A 22,511-nucleotide genomic window follows, 5' to 3' on the forward strand; every position below is an offset into this window, starting at 1 on the left:
AGAATAGGTATAGAAACAATATTCCATTCGTTTTGTACAATGGTTTAAAAATACTCTGCGTATCTTTAGACTCGCCTATTTTTACGATTCTATTAGCGATACCTCTCAAAAGAAAGGTCACAGAAGTATATACCCCTTATTGGTGGTCTCTTTTTTCGTCAACTCAATTTTTCACGTTAGTAAGAAATAAATCAAAACTGTTTCATTTTAGCAACATTTCCAAAAATTAGTAAAAATTCAAATGCAAGATATGGACAGTACTTATCACAATAACAGTAAGGATTTTATTAAAATATTCATAAAAATGGGTAAAACTTGCCATCAGCTGTGAGTTACGAAGAAAACAAAATTCAGTGAATCGTACCATTAACTTAACTAAACAGAAATGGCTAAAAAATGGAAATCACATGGTATAAAAATACAGTCATAAAAAATGAAGGAAAAAACATTTATCTACAAAATATTGAAGATAAAATTATTTTTTGCATTCACATTTATTTCGCCATTGCAACAGTGTTTTCAAAGAGACTTGCACTTGCATTTATCTCCCCATTGAAACAGCGTTCTCGAACAAACCGACACTTCAAATGCAAATAGTCTATCGGTTGCTGACGCATGTGTTAAAACTCGTTAAACGAACTCGTCTCTTCGATACGCGTGTACACGTCAATCGCGAAACGCCTGGAAGCCTGCTCGTTATCGTTATCGTAGACTTCGCGAATAGAGCGTCGTTCGCTAATAACTAATTCCTCAGGTTCATCGTTCGATGGTGGGTGCACAGATAATGGAGGAAATTGGGTCGACGACTAATGGGATCTCCATTTATTTCCGAGCTGACACGTGACTGTCCGATTGCACTCGGTTGTGCAAATTCAGAGTCTGCCTGATACTTTTCTTCTTGCACCAATGAAATTGCACTCGGTTGCGTAAACGAATGGAACAGTCCAGAGGCAAATGCGAGAATACAAACTGCTCTTTTGTTCTGCACTCGCTTTTGTTGCAAGCTTGCTAATTGACGCTCTCGCGCCAGTGTTGGGAGCTTTTGTGACTCGGTGTTTAATCTCTAATTGATTTTATGAATATGCTGTTTGTGTTTGAGGATCGTTGAACACGTCTGAAGTGAGAACGTTGAATAATTTGGAGTGGGTTTGAAGTGGACTTTAGTTTGTGGTATATCAGGGGGAAAATTTTTTGTGAAACATTTTTTATTGGTTTATTAAAGTAAACTGGTACATGACTAATACTACTGTCACTTTTCAAGTTTTAGACCATACTTTCTAGAGTTTAGAAGTTGTCAAAAATAGTATGTGAAAATGAGTCCTTCTCTAAACAGATTAGCGAGAAATAATACAGAACTGGAAGGCTTAAGTGAACACTAATAAAACAGTCTGATTTCCTTTCTTTTAATCCTAATTCATTCTATTAAAAATTGAGAAGAAATTCGTGATTTCCACAGTAACTCGAAAATTGAAATCAGTAGCAGATGTTCTGGCTAACTCTATCACAATGAATCATAGCTCTAGGTACTGATAGAAGATAGGAGTCTACGCGTTTCTTACAGCTCCCCATCGAGGACATGTGCACTGTTTCCTCACCTTGGTGTTCTCTAAGAATATATCAAGGCTTACACGTGGCTGCTAGATAATAAAACTCGCTGCGCCCTGCCAACGTGTCAATAATCGAATCCTTGACATTCTGTCCCAGCCTCGCGTCGGCATCGTTACGTTTCATAATTATGCATTGCAGTACCATATTTCGCGTCGCCCCTTCGTTCGAAGTAACTGTAAATGTTTCTGCTCTCGAGTAAAATATTTTTTTCCACTTTCTGTTTCTTCATGAACACGTTCATTACCATGCGTCAAGTCCTAGTCGTCATATCTTGTGACAGACCAATGTCACATTACGTGACGTAGATAATTTTGCATTTTGCGACGATAAAGTGAACGAAGTCCATCCTTTTCAGAGAATGAAACCAAATCTCTGGAGTAAAATGGAATACAAATTTTGAATCTTTGTTCTTGGTTTTGTTTACCCAAATGTAGGTCAGTGATTGGTGAAAGTTGTAATTTTAAGGGATGTGGGTCGTGTCTTATTTTAGGGTTGTTCGTAGTGAAATTTAGCAATTTGAATTAGCGTCTGTACTGTTTAAAAAAAAATGGTGTAAGAATTCCTGAAGTTAATAAAAATTCTACTTTAGAGGGGTTCCACTTTAGGGTTGATTCTACTCTAGAGCTGATTCTACTCAAGCTAAAAAATGTGTATCAAATAGCCTTTCTTACCTAATACGCGCAAATAGTCCATAAATATTATAAGACACGAGATAGTCGAGCACTCGACCAGCTCTCATCGCAAAGAGCTCGTTACACAATCTGTTGCATCCACAAGGCTCAGATTGGTCAAAATAAGGGATTCAGAGCGTGTCCCGCGGTCGTGGTCGACTTTCTTTCACGGAGAAAGTAAAAGTGCTCGTTCCGTGCCAAGGTGAGATCCACGGGTGAAACTTATATCACGGATGTCCTTCGTAGTTCACGCTCTGTGTTCCACATACCGCGTTCTGTCTTTGCCTATCGACTTCGAGAGCCTACTCTTCGGGGATTTCCAGCGCGAACGGGTCCTCGTTAGCGTGAATTCATTCTGGGACTGCACCGCCACCTGTCCTTGCTTCACCCACCAGTCCCACCACACGACTTACTAATTGTTTCTTTCTTTCTCTGTTTCAGCTGTAACACATCCAAACAACATGTCTGTCACCACGTCCGTGCAGCCTGCTACTGAGAGCCTTTCTCGCCATGGGTGAGTATCATGATGTTTATTCGTTGTAGTTTACGTAGGAAAGAGAAGAGATTTTTTGGTGTCTAAATTTCGAGTTTGAGGTCCAGCTGTTCTTAATCTTTAGTATATGAAGATGAAGATAATCAGAGGCTCCAAGAATATCTATCTCTTTAATTCTTGAAATTTTCTTTTTAAGAAGGAATACAACTTCTTGAATACTCAACTATTTAAATTTTCAAGATCTCAAGTTTTCAATTCTTTAAATATTCAAGCTCCCAAATTCTTTATTGCTCAAATCTCCAACTTCTCAAATTCCCGAGTCTTCAACCCCTCAATTTCCTAACTCTTCAGATATTCAAGTATCCAAATCTTCAATTAACAAGTTCTTACCATTTTTCGGACATATTTCTTTCAATTTTCTGAATTAAAATTTTTAGAAACCTCTATTTAAACTATAAGTGACCTTGCTTCAGTGCGATTAGAGTAGAGCTAGAACATGATCAATAATAGTATATACATCCTCCTGTGGTTTGGTATCAAATTGAATTAGGGAGTCGTCGAGGACTTCAGAATCGTCCCTCAGAATTGTTACCACGCCCTTCGAGTAAACGTTCGAGACGGCAGTGGTAGAGATCCAAAGGTCGATTCGCAGAATTATTCTTAGTGTAGCGTTATTGGTGGAAGTCGCGACGGTTTTGCATAATGCAGACACGTGGCTGTGTGGCGCCTATGCTCGCGATGCCACTGCGCCTGAGAAAACCACGAAGGACAGCTTTAAAAGCGTGTGCTGGGTCATGTCTCGTAACTGAGGACGGATTTAAATCGATTCTATTGTACCACTGTCGTTCATTTAGATCTAATTATAGAATCTTCCGCGTTCTCGTGAAACGTTACATGTAGAGACTATTTCAGGTGTGTGTGCTTTTCGAGATGTTAGGTGTTGGGGGTGTATACTGGAGCTGTCAGAGGCAAGATTACCAGCTATTCTGGTTTTCTGAAATAGTTCAGGAAAGCTCAGGATAGCCAGGATGACGAAGGGACGAAAATAAATGTTCATGTTAACCCTTTACGCTACTGTGCATAAGTATTTGGACATTTACATATTATTGGAAATGTATGAAACATCTATACTTATTTATTTGTACTAACTGATATTAAATGTTATTCTCATTGGTATTTTTGTAAACTTTGTACATATAATGATCTGAGATTAGATTTGTAGCCAAAACTGTATCATAGAATTTTATTTAAATACTTATGCACAGTAGTGTATGTCCTGCAAAGACTCAAGCTACTTGCTTGAATAATAAATTTTATAAGACTGACTGTTTTGAGCGAGCTATAATAACTAAATAACAATTCTGTACCTGAGAGTAAAACTGATCCAAGTATTCACTAATAAATTGGCGTTAGTTTCACTAATTGAAAAATTGTTAGTAGCATAATTACCTAATGTATTCAGTGCTCCAGGGCAAAACACTCAATTACAAATTTGAGACAGAGTCTGTTTCTCTACTCTCTTAAATTGCACCCAATTAGTTTCGTTTGCTCTTCCTTTTGTTTGCAGGTTCGCGGAACTTGTTCCTCTCACAGGAGCACAGTCAAGTGTTTCACGTCGAGCCGTTAGCTTTATCACAGTTAATTAATGCTTAACGTAAACCGGAAATTCTCGAAATTGCTGTATATCTGAGAAAATGGGAGATGGGGGCAGAGAAACAGGTTTAGCCTTTAGAATCGGAGTCACGTTTTCTCCCGCGTTGCAGAGCGCCGCGCACATTGTTAGTTAACTTCACGTTGTGGTGTGCGTGCAAGGGTTAGCCATGCAGAAGTAGTTACATAATTTGACTTCCTCTGTGGAACCGTTCTGGTCATTAAAATAAAATAAAATTAATTGAAGATAAAGATAGTTTGAGGACAGTTTTGGGACGTCGATTTTATTTGATTAATTTGAAAAACATTTGAGTGATTAATGATTCTCTATTCATGGCGATTACAGAAATTGAGTTCGAAAATTTGAATTTGAAATTTGAATTTGAATTTAAGTTTGAATTTAAATTTGAATTTAAATTTGAATTTAAGTTTGAATTTAAATTTGAATTTGAATTTGAATTTAAATTTGACTTAAACAGATTTTTAGTACCTCGATTTGAACTTCAAGGCTTTAGACTCTAGATTGAAGCTTTAATTAAAAAGAACTCTAAAAAATTCTGAAAAGAACACATTAGTTTAAATAAAACAAAAATGAAAAGACATGGAATAGCCTATGAATTCTCTCGAATTTTCCACGAATCCCATCAGCCTGTCCATTCTTCTCCCAAGTTCCTTGAACACAGAAAACGCAGGCGTACATTAGCCTAGAAAAAAGCAGTCCAGTCTGGTTCCAAGATTATCGCGTCATTCTTTCGCACACGCGCGCGAAACTCGCATGAGCCACTCATTAAGTGCTCGGTCCACGTTATCGTCACGTGAAAAGAACGTTTTTCTTTCTGATTTCCATATCTGCACATACACAGACACATGGACGTCTATTACGCGTGCATAGAGGTTCATACTTAACAGGTCTTCCTCCTTCCTGTTCGTTTCTACTGCTCCCCTCGACTCCATCACCATCGAACAATCTCTTCTATTGGCTACTGATCACGAGGCGCGCAGTTCGAGGCGCGATAAGCTAGTGGAAGAATTCGTTTCCAGCTGATATCCTTGCTCGATCACTATCGGCTGACATGTTGTGTATGAATGACCTCGATTATCTTCTCGATTTTCCTGTCCTCTTTTTTTCGCGACGCGATCAGTTTGCTTGCGTCGATAGGCGCCGATCGCTGGATTCCAGACTCTGAGTCACAAAAATGCCAACATTTTTCTAGCTTCGTATTCCTTGAATAGAAGAATGATCTAGAGGATTGTAATGAGAACAAACCTGGTTTATTTTTTATCTTCTCTGAGGAGAGAAAAAGTTCTCTTGCACCTGTAATTCTTATTTAATGGATTATCATTATTTTGGTATTATTAATAGCTTTATTTTTATGAGTTTCATTTTTGTATTTGAGCACTAGAATGTGTTCTTTAGAAAAATTGTGAAGTATAAATTGTTTCTCTTCTGAGCCTCTTAATTTTTCAAAGGAAATTGGTATTTTAGATATTGGTGGATGACGTAGCGTCTATCAGCCACGTTATATGAAATGATGGATTACGTAAACCGTGTCATAAGGCGGCATATTTGAATTTAAAGTGGCTACGAGCGACGCTGAATTAATTCACATACTTTGTAGAAGATTCCTCGAATACCAGAGTGGAATTCATAGTAAATACTAACACAATGTTTGCTTGCAGTAGTCTCGTGACTCATCAGTAGCAACGAGCTTATATCGCGGGAGATACACGTTTTTCAGATTCCTTTTGCGTTACTTAACGTTAGTTAGTAAAAGTAAAGAAAATGAGAGTAATTACAAGCACGAAAGTACTTAAACAACATGAGCTCACAACGAATAAATATTTTAAACTTCGTAACTCCTGCTGTGCATAGTGTTCGTAGCTACCAATTCATTTTTTGTTCCACATTTTTTTTTCTTTATATGTAGTTCTTTCGTGCTCATGAGCACTCGTTATATAATTTCTTTCGCTCGTGTACGAGTTGTATAATTCGTTTTGTAATTACGACGATCGCTCATAAAAGTTTAAATAACAGCCACGATGAAAGAGAGGGAAAAAAGAACAGGTTCCCTCTGAATTCTTCCGGGTTGAATGCTCGAATCTGTTCAAGGACTGCCTCCTTGGACAGATGTGACCTTCTCGAATCGAGTCTTTTGAATCGAAGGAGAGACGAGGCGTCTTTGAGCAGTTATCTCTAATCGCTCTGCGAATTGTTAGCACATGATTCTTGATAAGAGACTTTGTTGTCGATCGCGAATATCTTAAACAATCTGCTCTGGAATTTTATTGAACATTGCTTTATTTTGCACTTACACTCGTTTGACAATTAAAAATCAAATTGCTGAGAATTCTGATATTCATCGAAATTGCTAGAAATTCTCTCGTAAATATGCAGATGCAAGGGTCGAACAGTATTCTCCAATAAACAATATATTAAAAAAGTATTTTAAAATGAATCTCGATTCCTGTTAATGTCTTCACCATGAACCTGGTTTTTACCATCGCCTCTTTTATTTTTTCTCAGTTCCTCAAAGTTAATTTAAATTTGGATCCCCTGCAGGCATACTGTTTTATACAATATTAAACCTGTTCTGCGAAAAGATGATTACTTTTATTTTCCACCGAAGCTTTTTTCCTGTGTGCAATTGTCCTCTATTATGCAAGCCATATTTACATTTTTCGTATCGTGTATGTGTTCTTATCTTGGCAATTTTAATAATATCTATAGAATAAATAATTTATTTAACGATTACCTGTTTAAATTAATAGGTATTAAAATTGTAAATTTGTTGCCAGTCTGAAACCAAGGGTGATAACGAATGGTATATTATCGTTTAGTTTAATATATAAACGATAATATGCTATTATCGAACTAAAATATTTTACTTGAATATGTCTGAAAAATTTCGTTGCAGAAAATTAATGTGTGATCTCTGTTTCTGTTCACAGGAGCAACATCTCTTTGTCCTGCCACAGTTCGTGCGGGAGCGTTGACGATGGCCTCCAAGGATCCCATCCTCAATACCAGGACACGATCCTTACGATCGAGGAACTTCGTGCTCAACTAAACTCTTGCTTCACGTGAGTTTCGCGGCACGATTCCTTTCTTCCCCTCGTTTCTATGTCGCCAGGCTGCTGTTTCTGACGAGCTTATTGAGGTGACTCAAAAGGTTTTTGGTTTTGTTCTATAGAATTACTAGACTTACAGACATGGAATGGACAGACAAAAGGGAACACTTAAATGCTGAAACGACTGTCACGTTGGTTTCTTTCCACGTGGACATAAGATTTTCAGTTTCTAAAAAGGATTGTGTTAGATTAAAAGCTCGGTTATTTTTCAAGGTGTACAAATTGCGAAGAATGAAATTCCTCTGGTTTTGTTCTGCATGTTGATTGTTTCTAAAGTAACTTTTGTCTGAAGTACCTAATTTATTGTAAGATTAAAGGAAAGAGAAAAGTGTTGAAGTTTTAGTGAAGTGTGTTCAGGTAGCAAGCACCAAAATTCGGGTCTAGAAATTTTCCATTGCTGTTTCAAGTGTGGATGAATCAGGAATGAAGTAGCCAAATTTGAATGATAAAAAGATAATTAAGATAAGCCAGGAAAGCAGCAAAGCTGATTGTACATACAAAATTCAGTGGATTTGTCTTATCACGTTGCCAAAATTAACTTCATACAACCCTTCTTATATAATTTTTTATGCCAACGAATAATTACATCGTCTGCTTGGCCTGGTGGCTTCTAATCACAAAGCAATCCTGTATGACTCCTTTCATTGGTCTCTGTTTATCAACCAGCTTGTTCGTCGACTACAACACATACAGAGTGATCAATTCACCTGGAAACCCTCTGAATGTAACAGCACTTACAATACCCACAGCATTTGCAATAAATATTACCAACACTCAGAGGGCTTCCAACTAAACTGATCACCTCATATACTCTACTTCTCACAAAAGAATTAGTTTCTCTCTTTAAAGAAGTTTAATTTCCAAGATAGGTAAATTATCTAAAAACCTACTTTATCAGAATTCATTTATATAAAAAATTACAGTAGAAAGCACTTTCAGATTTACTGCTTGACGATTCTACTCGGAGAAGAACATTTGTCTTAATTCTAGGGGAAAAACGTGCTACCTTAACTGCGCACTTAGTAGGGTCGTATCGAGAAAGAATATCATTTAAGCTGAATGTACACGCACAACCACGTATGTATCATGAGAACGGTTTCATGTGTTGCGCAAACTTGAACTCGACCAGACGTCGGACAGAATAGAATCCGATATGATCCGCTGGTACGATGATTAAATTCATGTCGGACATCGTCGGACGCGTATTAAGCGGAGGAATCCAGTTCGAACTCTCCGTTGTTCTCTGGGTTCATTGATTCAATAGAATCTTGTTCTGCGCCGTTACTCGATTGAGTATTAACAGATGATCATGTGTAATTCAGAGTTTTGCTGACTAAGCATTGTCATACGAGAATAATTCCTTTTTTTTTATCGTCGCTGAACATAGGCAAGTGTGATCGAATGGGGTCTAATCGTCTAGTATTTTTGTTGCGCTAGTGGCCTTAAGCTGTAAGAAAAATACTACTCCAGAGTTCTAAAGAAAAGAATGAAATTGTTTGATTCTAAAAAAATGTTAATTCTGCAAATTACTTGAACTCTGAAGCTTAAACTTTCGGAAGAAGTATTTCTTGAAGAGGGTGCAGAAAAGTTGACCATCATTCACAATCTTAAAATATAAATCTCCAGAATGAATTTGCGCGTTATCTAAATTTCGCCTTCTATTGTAGGCTTCGGTGTAACCATAGCGAAGCGTGATCTAATTTAATCAATAATCCCTATTCTGCTCGCGTGCAAGCGCCCTCGATTGTGGCCCACGACGCACGTTGCAGATCTGGCTTAAGCTATTTGTCTTGTACCATTGCCAGTCCATATTATTGGGATTCCCTTTGCAACTGAGAGTTTTCTCTAATGACTATTATACGTGTTATCCAGTTGACACTGACACTGAATAGGAAGTTGATGGTGATGGTCTGGGATATTTTCAAACGATTGGAAGATTATTCGAGAGCTCGTTCGAAGCAGCAGTACACAGTGGTTGAACTTAAGGCATTTCCGTAACCTATCGGTTTTGCAATTATTTCCACATTCTGCTCTCGTAATTATAGACACGGGTTACTAGACGACTATTATCATACTGTACAACGTTTACTTTTACGCTGCTGAGTTGCAATAAAACGTATATAAGTTCTGGATACAAACTTTTTATAGATAATAATGATGTATAGGGTGTTCGAGGGTAGATGTCAGAAAATTTGAGAGATGATTCTACTTACTAGAGTAAGATAAAAATGAAGATAGACGAAATTGCGTTTGAGGCTTTTTTCGAGTTATTAATTGTTAAGAAAATTCCTAAAATTCGGTACTTGTTCTACTAACTTCGGTGTGTCTGACTCGAGACTTATTCTACTGACTTTTCTATGTCTGACTCTGGACTTATTCTACTGATTTCGGTGTGTCTGACTTAGGACTTATTCTACTGATTTCACTGTGTCTCTTTCAAGACTTATTCTACTGATTTCTATATGTCTGGCTCAGAACTTATTCTACTGGCTTTTCATTTAACACAAAATAACTCTGAAATGAAGCCTCAAACTACCTAGAGTCACCCCTAAAAATTTCTATTCTATAAACTCTTCATCGATTCCAAGCTTGCATCGAAACAGCAGTGTACTATTGTATTGTACACGTACATAGACATATCGTGACATGCGCATCATTCAAAGAGAAAAGCTACTAGACATGTTTTCTAACCATAGCCTATTTATTTCAATTTACAGATGCGGAGTATCGTGGAGTGAAGAACACGTCTCCCTCGACTGCAGCGAGTGTGGTGGTTATTCCCTTCAACGACCGTGCCCTCTTTGCGACGGACGTTGCCACACGGCGTGGAAACGCGACCTCACCATGGTAAATATCCATTCTTTCCCCCCGCGACAGAGTTGCGCCCAAGCAAACATCGTGAAGAATCTATCGATCAACCCAGCACTTCCTTGAATCCGCCTGACTCTCCTGTTTGCATAAGGTCACGAGTCTTTTGCGTCGATGATAATATAGGAGATGAAGAAACAAGGAAAAATGTAGCCATTCGTATCAGTTGCATCAGAATTCATTAGCGACGTGCAAAAAGTTTTAGCCAGCTTTAGTGAAAAAAGTAATTCATTCCTTACATAAACAAATTTCTGTAGTCTATAAAAACAAGCTGAAAGCGTAATCCATTAGCTCATGGCAAAGATGAACGAGATTAATGGCTGTTTGGAAGGCGTAAGGCCATAAGTACGACAGCTTGTCCTTATTGATTTCGCAAATGACATTTAGAATATACCTATCTTCTACGCTGCTACGAAGGTTGGATTAGTTGCTGCCTTGTTTCGTGATAAGGTCGAACAAAGTCGGTCGCGCAAAACAGTCGATAATGCTCGGCTTAATATCAGGTTACAACAATGGACTTTTCATGTAGCGTCTTTGCTGAGTGGATAACTGTTGCTACGATACTAATGGGAGTCTCTTATGCGCGATAATATAAAAGCAAATGGAACGTAATTAATGTCATTTAAATTCATGGAAAATGGTGTGTTTAAGGTTTCTTAGATGTGCAAAAAATTCATGTAGAATTTCTATTCAGAGTTTCAGTTTATGAAAATAGAAATTGCTGTATGTTTTATATAATTCAAATACGTGCATTTCGAAATTTGCTTTCCTCTTCCGCCCACGTGCACTGCGTTAGTGCTTAACGCCCCACACGATAATTCAAACGCCCACAAGGGGCGGTAGCGCTTACTTTGAAAGCCACTGCTTTGGAAGATATTAACAGGAGGATCCAATTCACTGGTTATGAATTCAGTGTATGTTCAATATAATTAACGAGAAATTGACAAATCGTGGGAGGAATTCAGAATAAAACGAAAATTAAAAATTAAATTTTCCATAACGACAAAGAGGACTATTATACATTTTAGAAGAAAAAGTAATGCATTTTAACAAGTTTTCTCGGATTTTTATTAAATTCTCAATTATATCACCTTTTGCTAACTTTTATTCTCCTTTTAACATCCCCTTGAGAAAGGGTTCCTCAGACGCCTCATAATTCACCACTAGTAATAATAAGACAAAATATTTCAAACAATCCCTCGACACCACAAACAACATTCCTTTGAGCCACCCTTTCACGCAGCAAATAGTTGAAAGAAAATCCCAGGGTCCCAGTTACGCGACTCACCCTCTATACAAACGTTTTACACAGATTTTAAAAATCATTTCTCTTTCTGTTCCAGTCCCACGCGAGTGGAAAAGCGAGATGGATCGGCGAATGTGGCCTTAGTTGCGGCCCCTCCCTCGAGGAGTCCCTGGTGCCCGCGTTGGAGAAGTTACGAGCCACCTCGTGAACGGTGCTCGACGACGAATGCATAGAGAGACGTCGTGCACCGTCAACCATGCACAAGACTTAATCCATCACCATCCATATAGCGTCACCCACCACCATCGTGAGAGTCGGAAACGTATGAATGTGGATTCTGGTTGCATAGATGATAACGTATTATGTTCCTGAGGAGGAGAGGACGGGACGACGGTCCCACAACGAAAACCGTTCTTCCCCCCCATGGTTTTCCTCTTCGACGATGCATTACCATTCGAAAAAAGCAACAGGAGCGGTCGATCGGCAGAATCTTCGAGAGCTGAGCGAACGTCGGCCACCGTTTGAGCGTCGCTGCCATCTCGATCAGCGCGAGAAGAGCTGCCTGGGAGGTTCACGTCGTTGACGATAGTTTCTTGGTAGAACTGAATTGGAGGAACATCGGTGCAATGCGGTGGATGTTCTCGTGCATCGCAAATCTCGAGTTATATTTCGTTCGGAGCGTACAAGAACTCTGTAGCGCACTTGGACACGCGTTGTATGGTCTGTGGAATGGGTCCCACGAGGAGCATTGATAGTGTTTGGGATATTTTGTATGCTTTCGATTAGTCGTCTGAATTGGCGTTGGCTGATTAGGTTGATGAGCTTTTGAGACTACATGCTTTTGGGATGAAACTCTGGTACTGTTGTCTGGTTGTAGTTATTAAGCATTTAAATTGGGTTTGTAGGAAGGATTGGAAGATTTCTTTGAATTGTTTACTGGAAAATTGTCTAAATTGTGTTAGATATTGCTTCTAATATTTTGACAAGAGTATGGAAGGTATACTTGCGCGAAGTAGTTGACTGTTCTAAAGCGTGGAAAGTAGCTTCAGAAAGTGTACGTCACTGGGTATCGCAGAGCTATTACTGATTTTATTTGCGTTTAGCTTGTATTGGGAAGTCCTGTTTTACTTTTCCAGCGATGTCATTTTGTCTCGAAAAGTACACGAAATTATTGAAGCTTTTAGGTAATATTTTACGCGATTAAAAATTGGGAGGAATCGTTTCATTTGCGAAAAGATGAACTTTTTATCAGGCCATGAGCTCCTTCTAAAATTGGAAGTTGGAATCGAGATGCCCTGCCATTTGCATGAACATGGATTTTAAATATAAGAATAGCAATGTCTCACAGAATATAGCATACGTATTTATCGGCGAAGGAAAAATGAAATCATTGTTGAATCAAAATTCAGAGTTAATACTCTCAGTGAGAAACCGAGGGAATATATCTTTCGAGAGTCAGCTGTTATCCATTGCATTCGATTATTAGACTGATAATTAGGCGAAATTTTTAATAAGCAAGCGTTTTTCGTGGTGAAACAAGGCGTATCGTGTTTGCAAATTCATTGGTCTGAAATCTGATCTAGGTGAAACTATAAATATTGGCTTGCTAAGTGTATGTGATCGAGGAATCTGTATAAACGCGACTAAAAATTCGTCTCACAATGAATGGGGGAATCATTTGTGAAATATCGGACATGATACGTCTTCGTCTACGATTGCGTTTTTAAACGTTGGTGCTAAGTGCCAAGAGACATAAAATTAGCCTAAGAAGCGGAACTGGGTGGAAAATCAGTGTATAGGCTAATCAATTTAAATTAAACTTTTTTTTACGAGTTAAGAGTATTAGATCTGCTAAAATTACGATTTCGAGCAATCGTACGAGCAGAGAGTGATTTTATTTAGTACATACACGATTTTTAGATTCATCCGTGAAGATCTCACACCGCGTCACCCACTATTTATTATTCTCAATTGAAATATTTCTACTCAGTTCTAGCAAAAAGACAAAACGTATATAGCTTTATTGAAAGAAATTGTTTGAAAAAAAAGCATTTATGTTGATACCATTAATTCTTCAAACTTTTACCATTCTTTTGTTTAAAACCAATGACGTTCGTATTAGTTGTGCCGCGAAACAATTTGTACAGTCATATATGCACGATATTCGTTTGAACATATCTGTATTCTTTGATGGTGTAATGTTTCATATGTGAGAACATGTTCATCAAATTCATGCTCATTTAAATTAAACTTGTATAACTCGTACCATTTTCTGAAGTATTAGCTCAGCGGTGAGCTTTAGTTTAATGCTTTAGAAAATACCTTTGGTAGCAATTTTTTTATTTAATCCGTAAAATTCTTATTTATGATCAGAACGTTAAAATTATGGGTTTAATAAATGATATCCGCCAAAATTGAAGTGTGTTCTTAAAAAATAAAAAAAAAAAAACCAAACAACAAAGATACTAACACAAAAGAACTCTAACACACGCGCACAGAATGCATGCAAAAATATTACAAATATGCACATTAAATATAAATTCACGCAGACTATATTTCACGAAAAAATAATTGCCTTAAATGCAGCCTTGTACGAATTATTTTTTTATTGACAATCTTATGTACACTTTTGCCATGCTGTGCAGGCATGCTTAATTTGAATTACTCCAAATGTACACGATTCCATGTACCTCCAGTTCGAGACTCACTTGCAACAGTTTCCGAAATACATAATACCATAAATTATGAATACACAAGTTTTACGGTCAACGTAGAAACAGATTCAGTGATGACAAAAATACAAATACGACACGTTGAAGCCTAAGAAGTAAGTACTGAAAGTTCAAACTAGTATCAATGATAGTACCAACGAAAAAGAAATTTGGTAAGGAAACTGCAATACTGAAAAGTATATAATAAATTATTACTCTCGTTCGACACTGTTTCCATATTGGCCTGTTCAATATTAAGTATTTAGCCGCATTAAAAGTGGTATATACTCTTGCTGCAGAACCTTTTAGGGAGTACTAGCTCACGGTTTATCGTATAAAACAGTTTTCTATTAAATACAATTCCTTATCGTTATAGCACGTATCGTTAATTCGCGAAATTATGAAATGTGAGTCGCTTGACTGAGAATTACAAAGGGAAATACTGGTTACGTCGCGTACAGAGGTAGGTAGAACGTTCCTCCTTAAAAGATCTGTGCGTGAAAAATTATTCGTTGCCTGAATCACGCTATCTTTACTATTAGTTTACATAACGGTAGCACTGCTTCGCTAAGAGATCGATCAGACTTGTTTGAATCGATGAAGACAATCTCAGCACCATTATCCTACAAGGACAACTAATCTTGCCCGCGAACGCGCGTGCAAAGATATTTGACAAGAATTAAACTTTGGTGCACGATGTGGTTTACGTGCGTAATAAATAAATTGTTGCATCGTATAGTCATATAGGTCGGTAACTTCTCGTTCTCGTTGGTCGCGTTGTTCCTTTCTGTGCAAAAATTGTGAAATCGCACAAATAACCAAATTAAGTTAAATACACATTAGTTAAAAACTTAATGGAGAGCTAGGGGAGCTATATTATATTTACTTCAGAGTCTAATAGGAACGAATCGCAGGTGGAACCGTCGCGCATTCATTTTTATTTAGCGTATTATCTATTACTGGTCTATAGTCGATCGATACCTGGAAAGGAAATTTTAATTAATAAAACATCAAGAATGTAGTTCATTATGCGTATTATGTAGGAAATACCGCTACTTACTTCGCCTGATTTAAGATTAATTTTCGTGAGGGTGTGCTTTCGCCAATGTTGATCTAGTGGTTTTGGTTGCTGGTTTTGTGTTGGCTTACTATAGTCGTACTCGTCGACTCTATCCTTGAAATCCTCGCGTGCATGAGCTCCACGACTTTCCTTCCTATTCTCAGCTGCCACTATCGTTTGCATTGCATTCACCATTAAATTTTGCAGTTCGAGGGTTTCCACGAGGTCGGAGTTCCAGATCATAGATCTGTCTGATACTTTGAGGTCGTCTAATTTCTTATAAAGAGCCGACATCTTCTGACATCCTAGAGAATTGCAAATTATTTTATTACACAAATATATCTCTACAATTTATCTCAAATTTACTAGTTCAAGGTTTACCTTCTTGTAGAGTTTCAGCAGTTCTAAACACAGCCGCATGCGTTTGCATCGTCTTCTGCATGCTTAATCTCAATTCCGCGGTAGAGACATTGCCACTTGCATTTCTAATCCAATCCAAATTCGCCACACTTTCTTCTCCAGCGTTCTAGAATACACTTAGATTAAATAATTGTACGCTCAACAATTTATAGTTAGGAAGGGAAATAGTACTAACAGATCTAAGAGGTCCAATACTTTCTCCAGGTTTGTTCTCTGCTGCAATCGTCTTAGCGCATGCACGTCCGAATACAACTAAATCTAGCAAAGAGTTCGCTCCAAGTCGATTTGCTCCATGCACAGATGCACAGGCTGCTTCTCCGCAAGCGTATAGTCCAGGGACGACAGCATCTTGGTTGTTTTTCCTTGTTAGAACCTGCCCTTTGTAGTTTGTAGGTATTCCGCCTGCGTGTTTCAATTATTATTTAGATTAATATTTTCACGTTTTAGTATCTTCTTTTTCTCTTAGCAGAAAATTACATACCCATGTTGTAATGTACCGTAGGTATAACAGGAATAGGTTCTCTCGTTACGTCGACTCCTGCAAATATCATCGCTGTCTCAGATATTCCAGGTAACCTAGCTGCTAGCTGTTCTGGTGGTAAGTGGTGGAGTTGCAAGTAGATGTGATCTTTCTCAGGACCGACACCTCTGAATGAGAAAATTTTGAATCGATATTGGATCGTAATATCTTCGAACTATTAAGTACTAAAATTCCATTGCTTATATTCTAGAGACGACGACCTAATGAGAGCATGGTAGAAGAATTTTCCTGCTTGTAACTCACCTGCCTTCCCGGATTTCAATAGTCATAGACCTAGATACTACGTCTCTGGAGGCCAAGTCCTTTGCGACGGGTGCATAACGTTCCATGAACCTTTCACCTTCGCTATTCACGAGGTAGCCACCTTCACCACGGCTACCTTCCGTGATGAGACAACCAGCACCATATATTCCTAGAATTCAATAACGTAATATAATTATATTCGAAGATACGAATAAGGAAATAGTGTCTACATATCGTTTTCGTACCAGTTGGATGGAACTGTACAAATTCCAAATCCTGATTGGGTAAATTAGCTCTTGATACCATTGCAGTACCGTCACCGGTACACGTGTGAGCAGACGTGCAAGAGAAGTATGCACGTCCATAGCCTCCAGTCGCTAATACTGTGTTCTTTGCATGGAAACGATGAAGCGTGCCATCTTCTAGGCAAAGAGCAATCACTCCTCTGCACTCTCCATCCTCCACAAGAAGATCCAAAGCAAAGTATTCAACAAAATAGTTGCAGTCATAGCTCAGAGATTGACCGTACAGAGTGTGGAGGAGAGAATGGCCTGTTCTGTCAGCTACGCAACAGCATCTGTGAGCCTGGCCACCTTTTCCAAATTTCAGGGACTGTCCTCCAAAAGCACGTTGGTATATTTTACCTGTAATTATTATTGAATTGATCCTTACAATACATTCAGATTGCTCTGAAATTAGGATTTACAGTTATATAAGCAATATGTTCACATCATTAACAGACTTGTAGTAATAGATGCATAGCAACCACAAGACATAATTTATTGTTTCTAAATGTCAATGTAAAATTTGTGTCAAGTATTCCTTTGATATTGTGATAAATTCGGCGGTAGTATTTTTTTTCATTCAGAATAACATTGATAAGCAAAAATGCAAATACACAGATATAAGTATTAAAAAATCATCAGATTATATGTGTTTCAATCATGGATGAAGATGCAAGAAAAGAACTCAGTCATGAAGAGCCTCAGAACTCAGGAAATAAAAAAAATGATGTGGACAAAAATTATAGAGAATTAAACAAAATAAGTAATTAATTGTTTTTATTATGTTATGTATGATTTACTGATTTTATATTCTTAGTATAATTTCAGCATCACATTCTACATTACAAAACAATCAGAGAAGACGTTCTCGTTCTCGTTCTCATTCTCGTTCTCATTCTCGTTCACGATCGCCAAATGTTAAAAGTAGCAAGCAAGGGATAAGTTCAAATGCTTTTATAAATTTTCTTCAAGAATTTAGAGAAGTAAGACACTTGTTAATATATTATACAATCTGTTTTTGAGAAGAGTAATTTGATATTTGTAGGATTATACTGGTGTAAAAAGTTCAAGAGTATCTCAATTAGCTGGTGAAAGGTGGAGAAACATGACTCTTAAAGAAAAGGAGCCTTATGTACAGGCAGCTAAAAGTATTAGAAATCAGAAACAGGATCAGGAGAAAAATAAACAAGTAAACAAGCCCAAGAAGAACATAGAACAGAAGAAAACTAAAAACGTGAAAAAAGAGCAAACAAAGGATAATAAACAAGTACGACGAAACAGCAAGGTGAATTTTTTACGTATTTGACATACTTATAGCTTTTCCTCGTTTATAAGTAGAATAGAGAAAATGCGCAATAAGCATATCTTTGCTACAGGGACGAAAACAAAATAAGAAGAAAAGGGATAGAGAAATAGATACTGATTCAGCTGCTTCAACTACAGCTGATTCAATGTCAAGCGAAGATTTATCAGACAGAAGTACATAAGCACAGCAATAGCTATCTACATAAATGTACTTGTACTTGTGATAGAAACATTGTTTACAACTATTGTATCATAGAGATCACATTCATCAGAATTATACTAAAATATACTTATCTCTTAAAACATTCACAAATTAAAACATGCATTCATGTTTAAAATGAAAGAGAATACACATCAAGCGTAATCTACAGAAATATTACCATCAGTAGTTCGACTGAAAGGCATCCCACAATTTTCCAACTCGATTACTGCTTTTGGGGCTTCACGAGTCATGTAATGTATAGCATCCTGATCACCCAGCCAGTCAGATCCCTTAACGGTATCGTACATGTGCCACTGCCAGTTATCTTCTTCCATGTTACCCAGCGCAGCATTGATACCTCCTTGAGCAGCCACTGTATGCGATCTTGTTGGAAATAATTTGGTAATGACAGCAGTCTTGAAGCCTTCTGCGACCAAACCATAAGCTGCACGTAAGCCTGCTCCACCAGCACCCACCACGACAGCATCATAAGTATGATCCACGAGTGGGTACTGTTTAGAGATAGCATCGGAAACTTTTGCAGCCTTGCCGTCTGGTGTGTAATGGAATTTACGATTTCCAACAACAGGTAATCCCAGCTTGTTCTAAAATAATAGAAAAGTATCATACAATAATCATAAAAAAATATTTATGCAAATTCATAACTTCATAAACATACTTAATGAAATAAGATATTAATATCTGCAATGTTCTGCAATATCTGCAATGCAATATAGGGATGCTGAATTTATATAAATAGTTTTGGAGCAACCTGTACTTGTTAAATGCATAAATTGCAAAACAATCCCGGCCAAATCTTGTATTTACGACGTATATGTACAATTATATATGTGCAATCACATATACCTGTACAGTATCATTACTAGATTGCATTAGTAATCTATTTATAAAACATGAAACAGTTTTAGAAACCACTTCGAAAAAAGCAGTACGATCGCTATTTGAGTCATTGCAAAACGAAATCGATTTAACAAACAATTCGATTAATCGCTAATCTTCAATACTCCGTATACCTCGAAATATTGTTAACTTGATTGACTTAAAAAAAACATGCAATCTTAAACAAATGTTTATTCTCACACGACAAAACCATGAAAAATAGTGAATCAAATAATTACGCAACTTTTTCATTCAAATGTTTATGTTTTAAGAAAGTCAATTTCCGATAACTCGTATACTCAACACTTAATACATAATAACAATCGAAGTTATTAATATCCACACGGAAAAATTGCAATGCTATGAATAATTTCGCGATTAATTAATACGAATTCATTTCAGAAGAAAGATAAAGGTTAATTCATTTCCGTATTCTTCTCGCAGTGAAACAATAATAAATACAGATTCAATGTCAATTGCCCATTATCATGCAAGAGTATTATTCATAAACTTGATTACACGCCAGCAATAATTACGCATATCAGGGAAGCAATTCTAGATTCCACATTAGTAAAAACGTTCGACCTTTCACACACATACTTCACCATCTCAGCGAAACCACAGAACTAAATTATTCCCAAAGGAACACGTTCCTACGATTCAACTCTAATCTTTTCTAATCCTCAACCATCACGCTAACTTTAATTCACCGAAACGTGCAACGTGTTTCACACACTGCCGCTAAGCGCGACAAATTAACGAGACACTGATTACTCAAAATCTAAAACAATTATCCCACTTTACTCCATCAGCGTGCAGGAAAACGACCAGAACGCGATCAGAAGCGCAGCGAATGCGTAACAAATGAAAAACCATCATTCGAAGAGTGCAATTTCCCGCTAAATGCAGGCTACCCACCAGCGATGGCTCGTCCGCAATTTTAATCGACCTCCCAAACCGCGACGGCGATTCGATAACACGTTGAGGCACGATATCGAGGCAGTAAAAGAAACCTACCGCTCGACCAGCTAGAAGATAGCAAAGAAGCGACGAGGAACAGTTGTTTTTCCAGAATCAGGAAAACTGCAACGTGCAAACCGGCTGTGGCCACGGGGTGGCGCGTACGAAACAAGGGGAGTGCAGGGCAAAAACGCACTCTGCATTAGGATCGTCTGCTAACGCAGTGGGGCCTCCCTTATCGAAAAACTCGAGTTTTTTTCTCTCTCCAGCGATTTTTCCCTCCCTTCGTCTCGTGCACTCGTTCCTCGTCTTATTCCCCGAGGGCCGCGAGGCGGCACGGCTCTGGTCACGAGGAAAATCCGCCGATCGACACAGATTCCCCCTCGGTGTGTGCGCGTTTCGGGGACTTACGTAATTGATCGGCGTTGCACAGAAAAGGTGCATCGTCGCGGGATAAAAATTATATAACTTAAGAAGGGCTTACCAACGTCGTTCCGCGAGTGTTCCTCGCCAGTAAAGACGACAGCTTCAATAGACCGCTCATTCTGACACGGTGTCACGACCCACGGCTTGACACCTCGCTCTCGACTACTCGCGCACCTATTCGATGAACGCGCGATTCGGCTGCAGCGTGCAACTAACCCCAATCTTTTCCTTCAACTTCACTCCCGCACTTCTTGCACGGCGACGTGAAGCGTTCGAGTCGGTTGAGTACCGACTACTGGCGGAAGCTCTCAGAGGAATAGCAGTGCTGCCAATCGCGTCGTCGCGAGATAACCTCACTTTCGAGGTGCACATTGATTTTTTTATTCCAATTACGCGGGATCGACGCTCCTGCCGCGTGCTCGATCCGAATAGGTGACGATGGATCCTTGCATTCGATGCGAATCGGTTCGCTGGGGGGTCTTGGAGCGAACGTGATGCACAGTGGATCGCTGGGGGCGGGAAAATTGAACTGTGCCGCGAAAGAAATCAATCTACAAGCGGTTCTCATTCTGGGGTCGCGATCACGGGGTGATAACGGTATAGTAGAACTTAGGAAAGCTTAGTAGAACTGTAGAATCTCTATTAATCGAGCTTCAGTTGTTTGGGGAGCTTTTTATTTAGAGTTAACCCTTTGGCATACTTTGACCATTGTGACTCGTGCACTTTTTGCAGGATCGCGCTGCCGATTACGCGATAACGCGTGATCGGGATTTTTTTAAAGTAACCGATCACGCACCATCGCGTGAGGGATGTGTGTTTGTTCAATGGGAGCTCTGTGGTTGGCAGTTTGGGATAATCAGCCGTTTCAGATCGGCAGCGAAGGTAATAGCATTACAAAGACAATTGTACGGGATGGGGTTAAGGTTTAATTGGTGGAATGATAACGTGAATATGGGAGAATATTGGTTGAGATTTAAAGTGTGATCTAATGGCGATCTAATGAAGATTCATTGTCAAGAAGGTGCTTTAAGTTTCGTATTTGTGTTAAGTGATTAAGTGAGTGATTTCAAACTTCTGGTCTGCATTGTATACAGGCTAACCCAGAACTAGTAGTGCAAGCGAAAAGCCAGTGATTCTGCATGAAAAAATAAGTCAAAAATATAGAATAAACTTGCAAGAGTACGTAAGTACAGTTTTGGGTACTTGAAGGGTACACAGAGTAAGGGGAACAGTCTCAGTCTGACCACTGACTGAAGCATTCCCCTTTCCCCATTCATTCCTCAAACACCTGCAGCTATAATTCAGTACACTCGTACTCGGTAAAAATTCAGTCAATCATCTCAAAAACGAAGCATAATATCAACAACTTTTATTCCACATTTTCCTCTTACTCGTCTACCTAGAATCTCCCAGTTTCAGGACACCCTGTATACAAAAGATGGCTCTGGTTAACATTCTTTTTCAAAGGCTCGCAGATTTCTTGAAATTTTCTCGCTCGTTAATCGATACGAGGATAAGTTCCGTTCGACTCGGTTCTCAAATGCGTATAAATCACGTCGTTTCGGGGCGTAAACATCAGATCGTACAATTGAATGTTTGTGTGCGGAATCGAGCAGGTCTCGTGCAAAAAAATCTCGTGTTTTACGAGGTTGTTAACACAGTTTGTAACGGAGCTCGCGCTCAACCGAGCTTTATTCCGCGCGGCATGGGGAGAACGAAAAATAAATGAACAGGATTTGCGTGGATGACGGCACGACTCGTATCTCGGCTCCCTATTGGTCGATTCTCTGTAGG

At 38.5% G+C, this 22,511-nt stretch overlaps 3 protein-coding genes across 4 annotated transcripts in view; 2 read left to right on the forward strand and 1 right to left on the reverse strand.

Moving 5' to 3' along the window:
• Window positions 1-11,903, forward strand: part of Pino (protein pinocchio) — a 66,868-nt gene extending 54,965 nt beyond the window's left edge. Inside the window, exons 3-6 of the mRNA XM_076376874.1 lie at window positions 2,721-2,793; window positions 7,372-7,503; window positions 10,269-10,398; window positions 11,763-11,903. Of these exons, the coding sequence (XP_076232989.1) occupies window positions 2,721-2,793; window positions 7,372-7,503; window positions 10,269-10,398; window positions 11,763-11,873 (446 nt within the window). The 3' untranslated portion in view covers window positions 11,874-11,903. The remainder of the gene's footprint in view (window positions 1-2,720; window positions 2,794-7,371; window positions 7,504-10,268; window positions 10,399-11,762) is intronic.
• Window positions 11,904-14,246: 2,343 nt separating this feature from the next.
• Sdha (succinate dehydrogenase, subunit A (flavoprotein)) lies at window positions 14,247-20,989 on the reverse strand. 2 transcript variants are annotated; one of them, XM_076376873.1, is made up of 10 exons: window positions 20,776-20,989; window positions 18,610-19,036; window positions 16,886-17,284; window positions 16,641-16,809; window positions 16,338-16,504; window positions 16,032-16,258; window positions 15,818-15,962; window positions 15,437-15,741; window positions 15,263-15,357; window positions 14,247-15,163 (listed from the first exon to the last, which is right to left on the reverse strand). In XM_076376873.1, exons 1-9 carry the CDS (start codon window positions 20,833-20,835, stop codon window positions 15,271-15,273), a joined length of 1,986 nt encoding a protein of 661 aa, XP_076232988.1. In that variant the 5' UTR covers window positions 20,836-20,989; the 3' UTR covers window positions 14,247-15,163; window positions 15,263-15,270. The 2 variants fall into 2 exon arrangements, with proteins under 2 accessions (XP_076232988.1, XP_076232987.1); XM_076376872.1 differs by having other exon boundaries at window positions 14,247-15,357.
• On the forward strand, window positions 17,433-18,612 carry LOC143178228 (uncharacterized). Its single transcript, XM_076376759.1, has 6 exons — window positions 17,433-17,440; window positions 17,509-17,530; window positions 17,567-17,687; window positions 17,753-17,907; window positions 17,970-18,209; window positions 18,301-18,612. Exons 1-6 carry the CDS (start codon window positions 17,433-17,435, stop codon window positions 18,409-18,411), a joined length of 657 nt encoding a protein of 218 aa, XP_076232874.1. The 3' UTR covers window positions 18,412-18,612.
• Window positions 20,990-22,511: the final 1,522 nt, after the last annotated feature.

The sequence above is a fragment of the Calliopsis andreniformis genome, chromosome 4, assembly GCF_051401765.1.
Source record: "Calliopsis andreniformis isolate RMS-2024a chromosome 4, iyCalAndr_principal, whole genome shotgun sequence".
NCBI lineage: Eukaryota > Metazoa > Arthropoda > Insecta > Hymenoptera > Andrenidae > Calliopsis > Calliopsis andreniformis.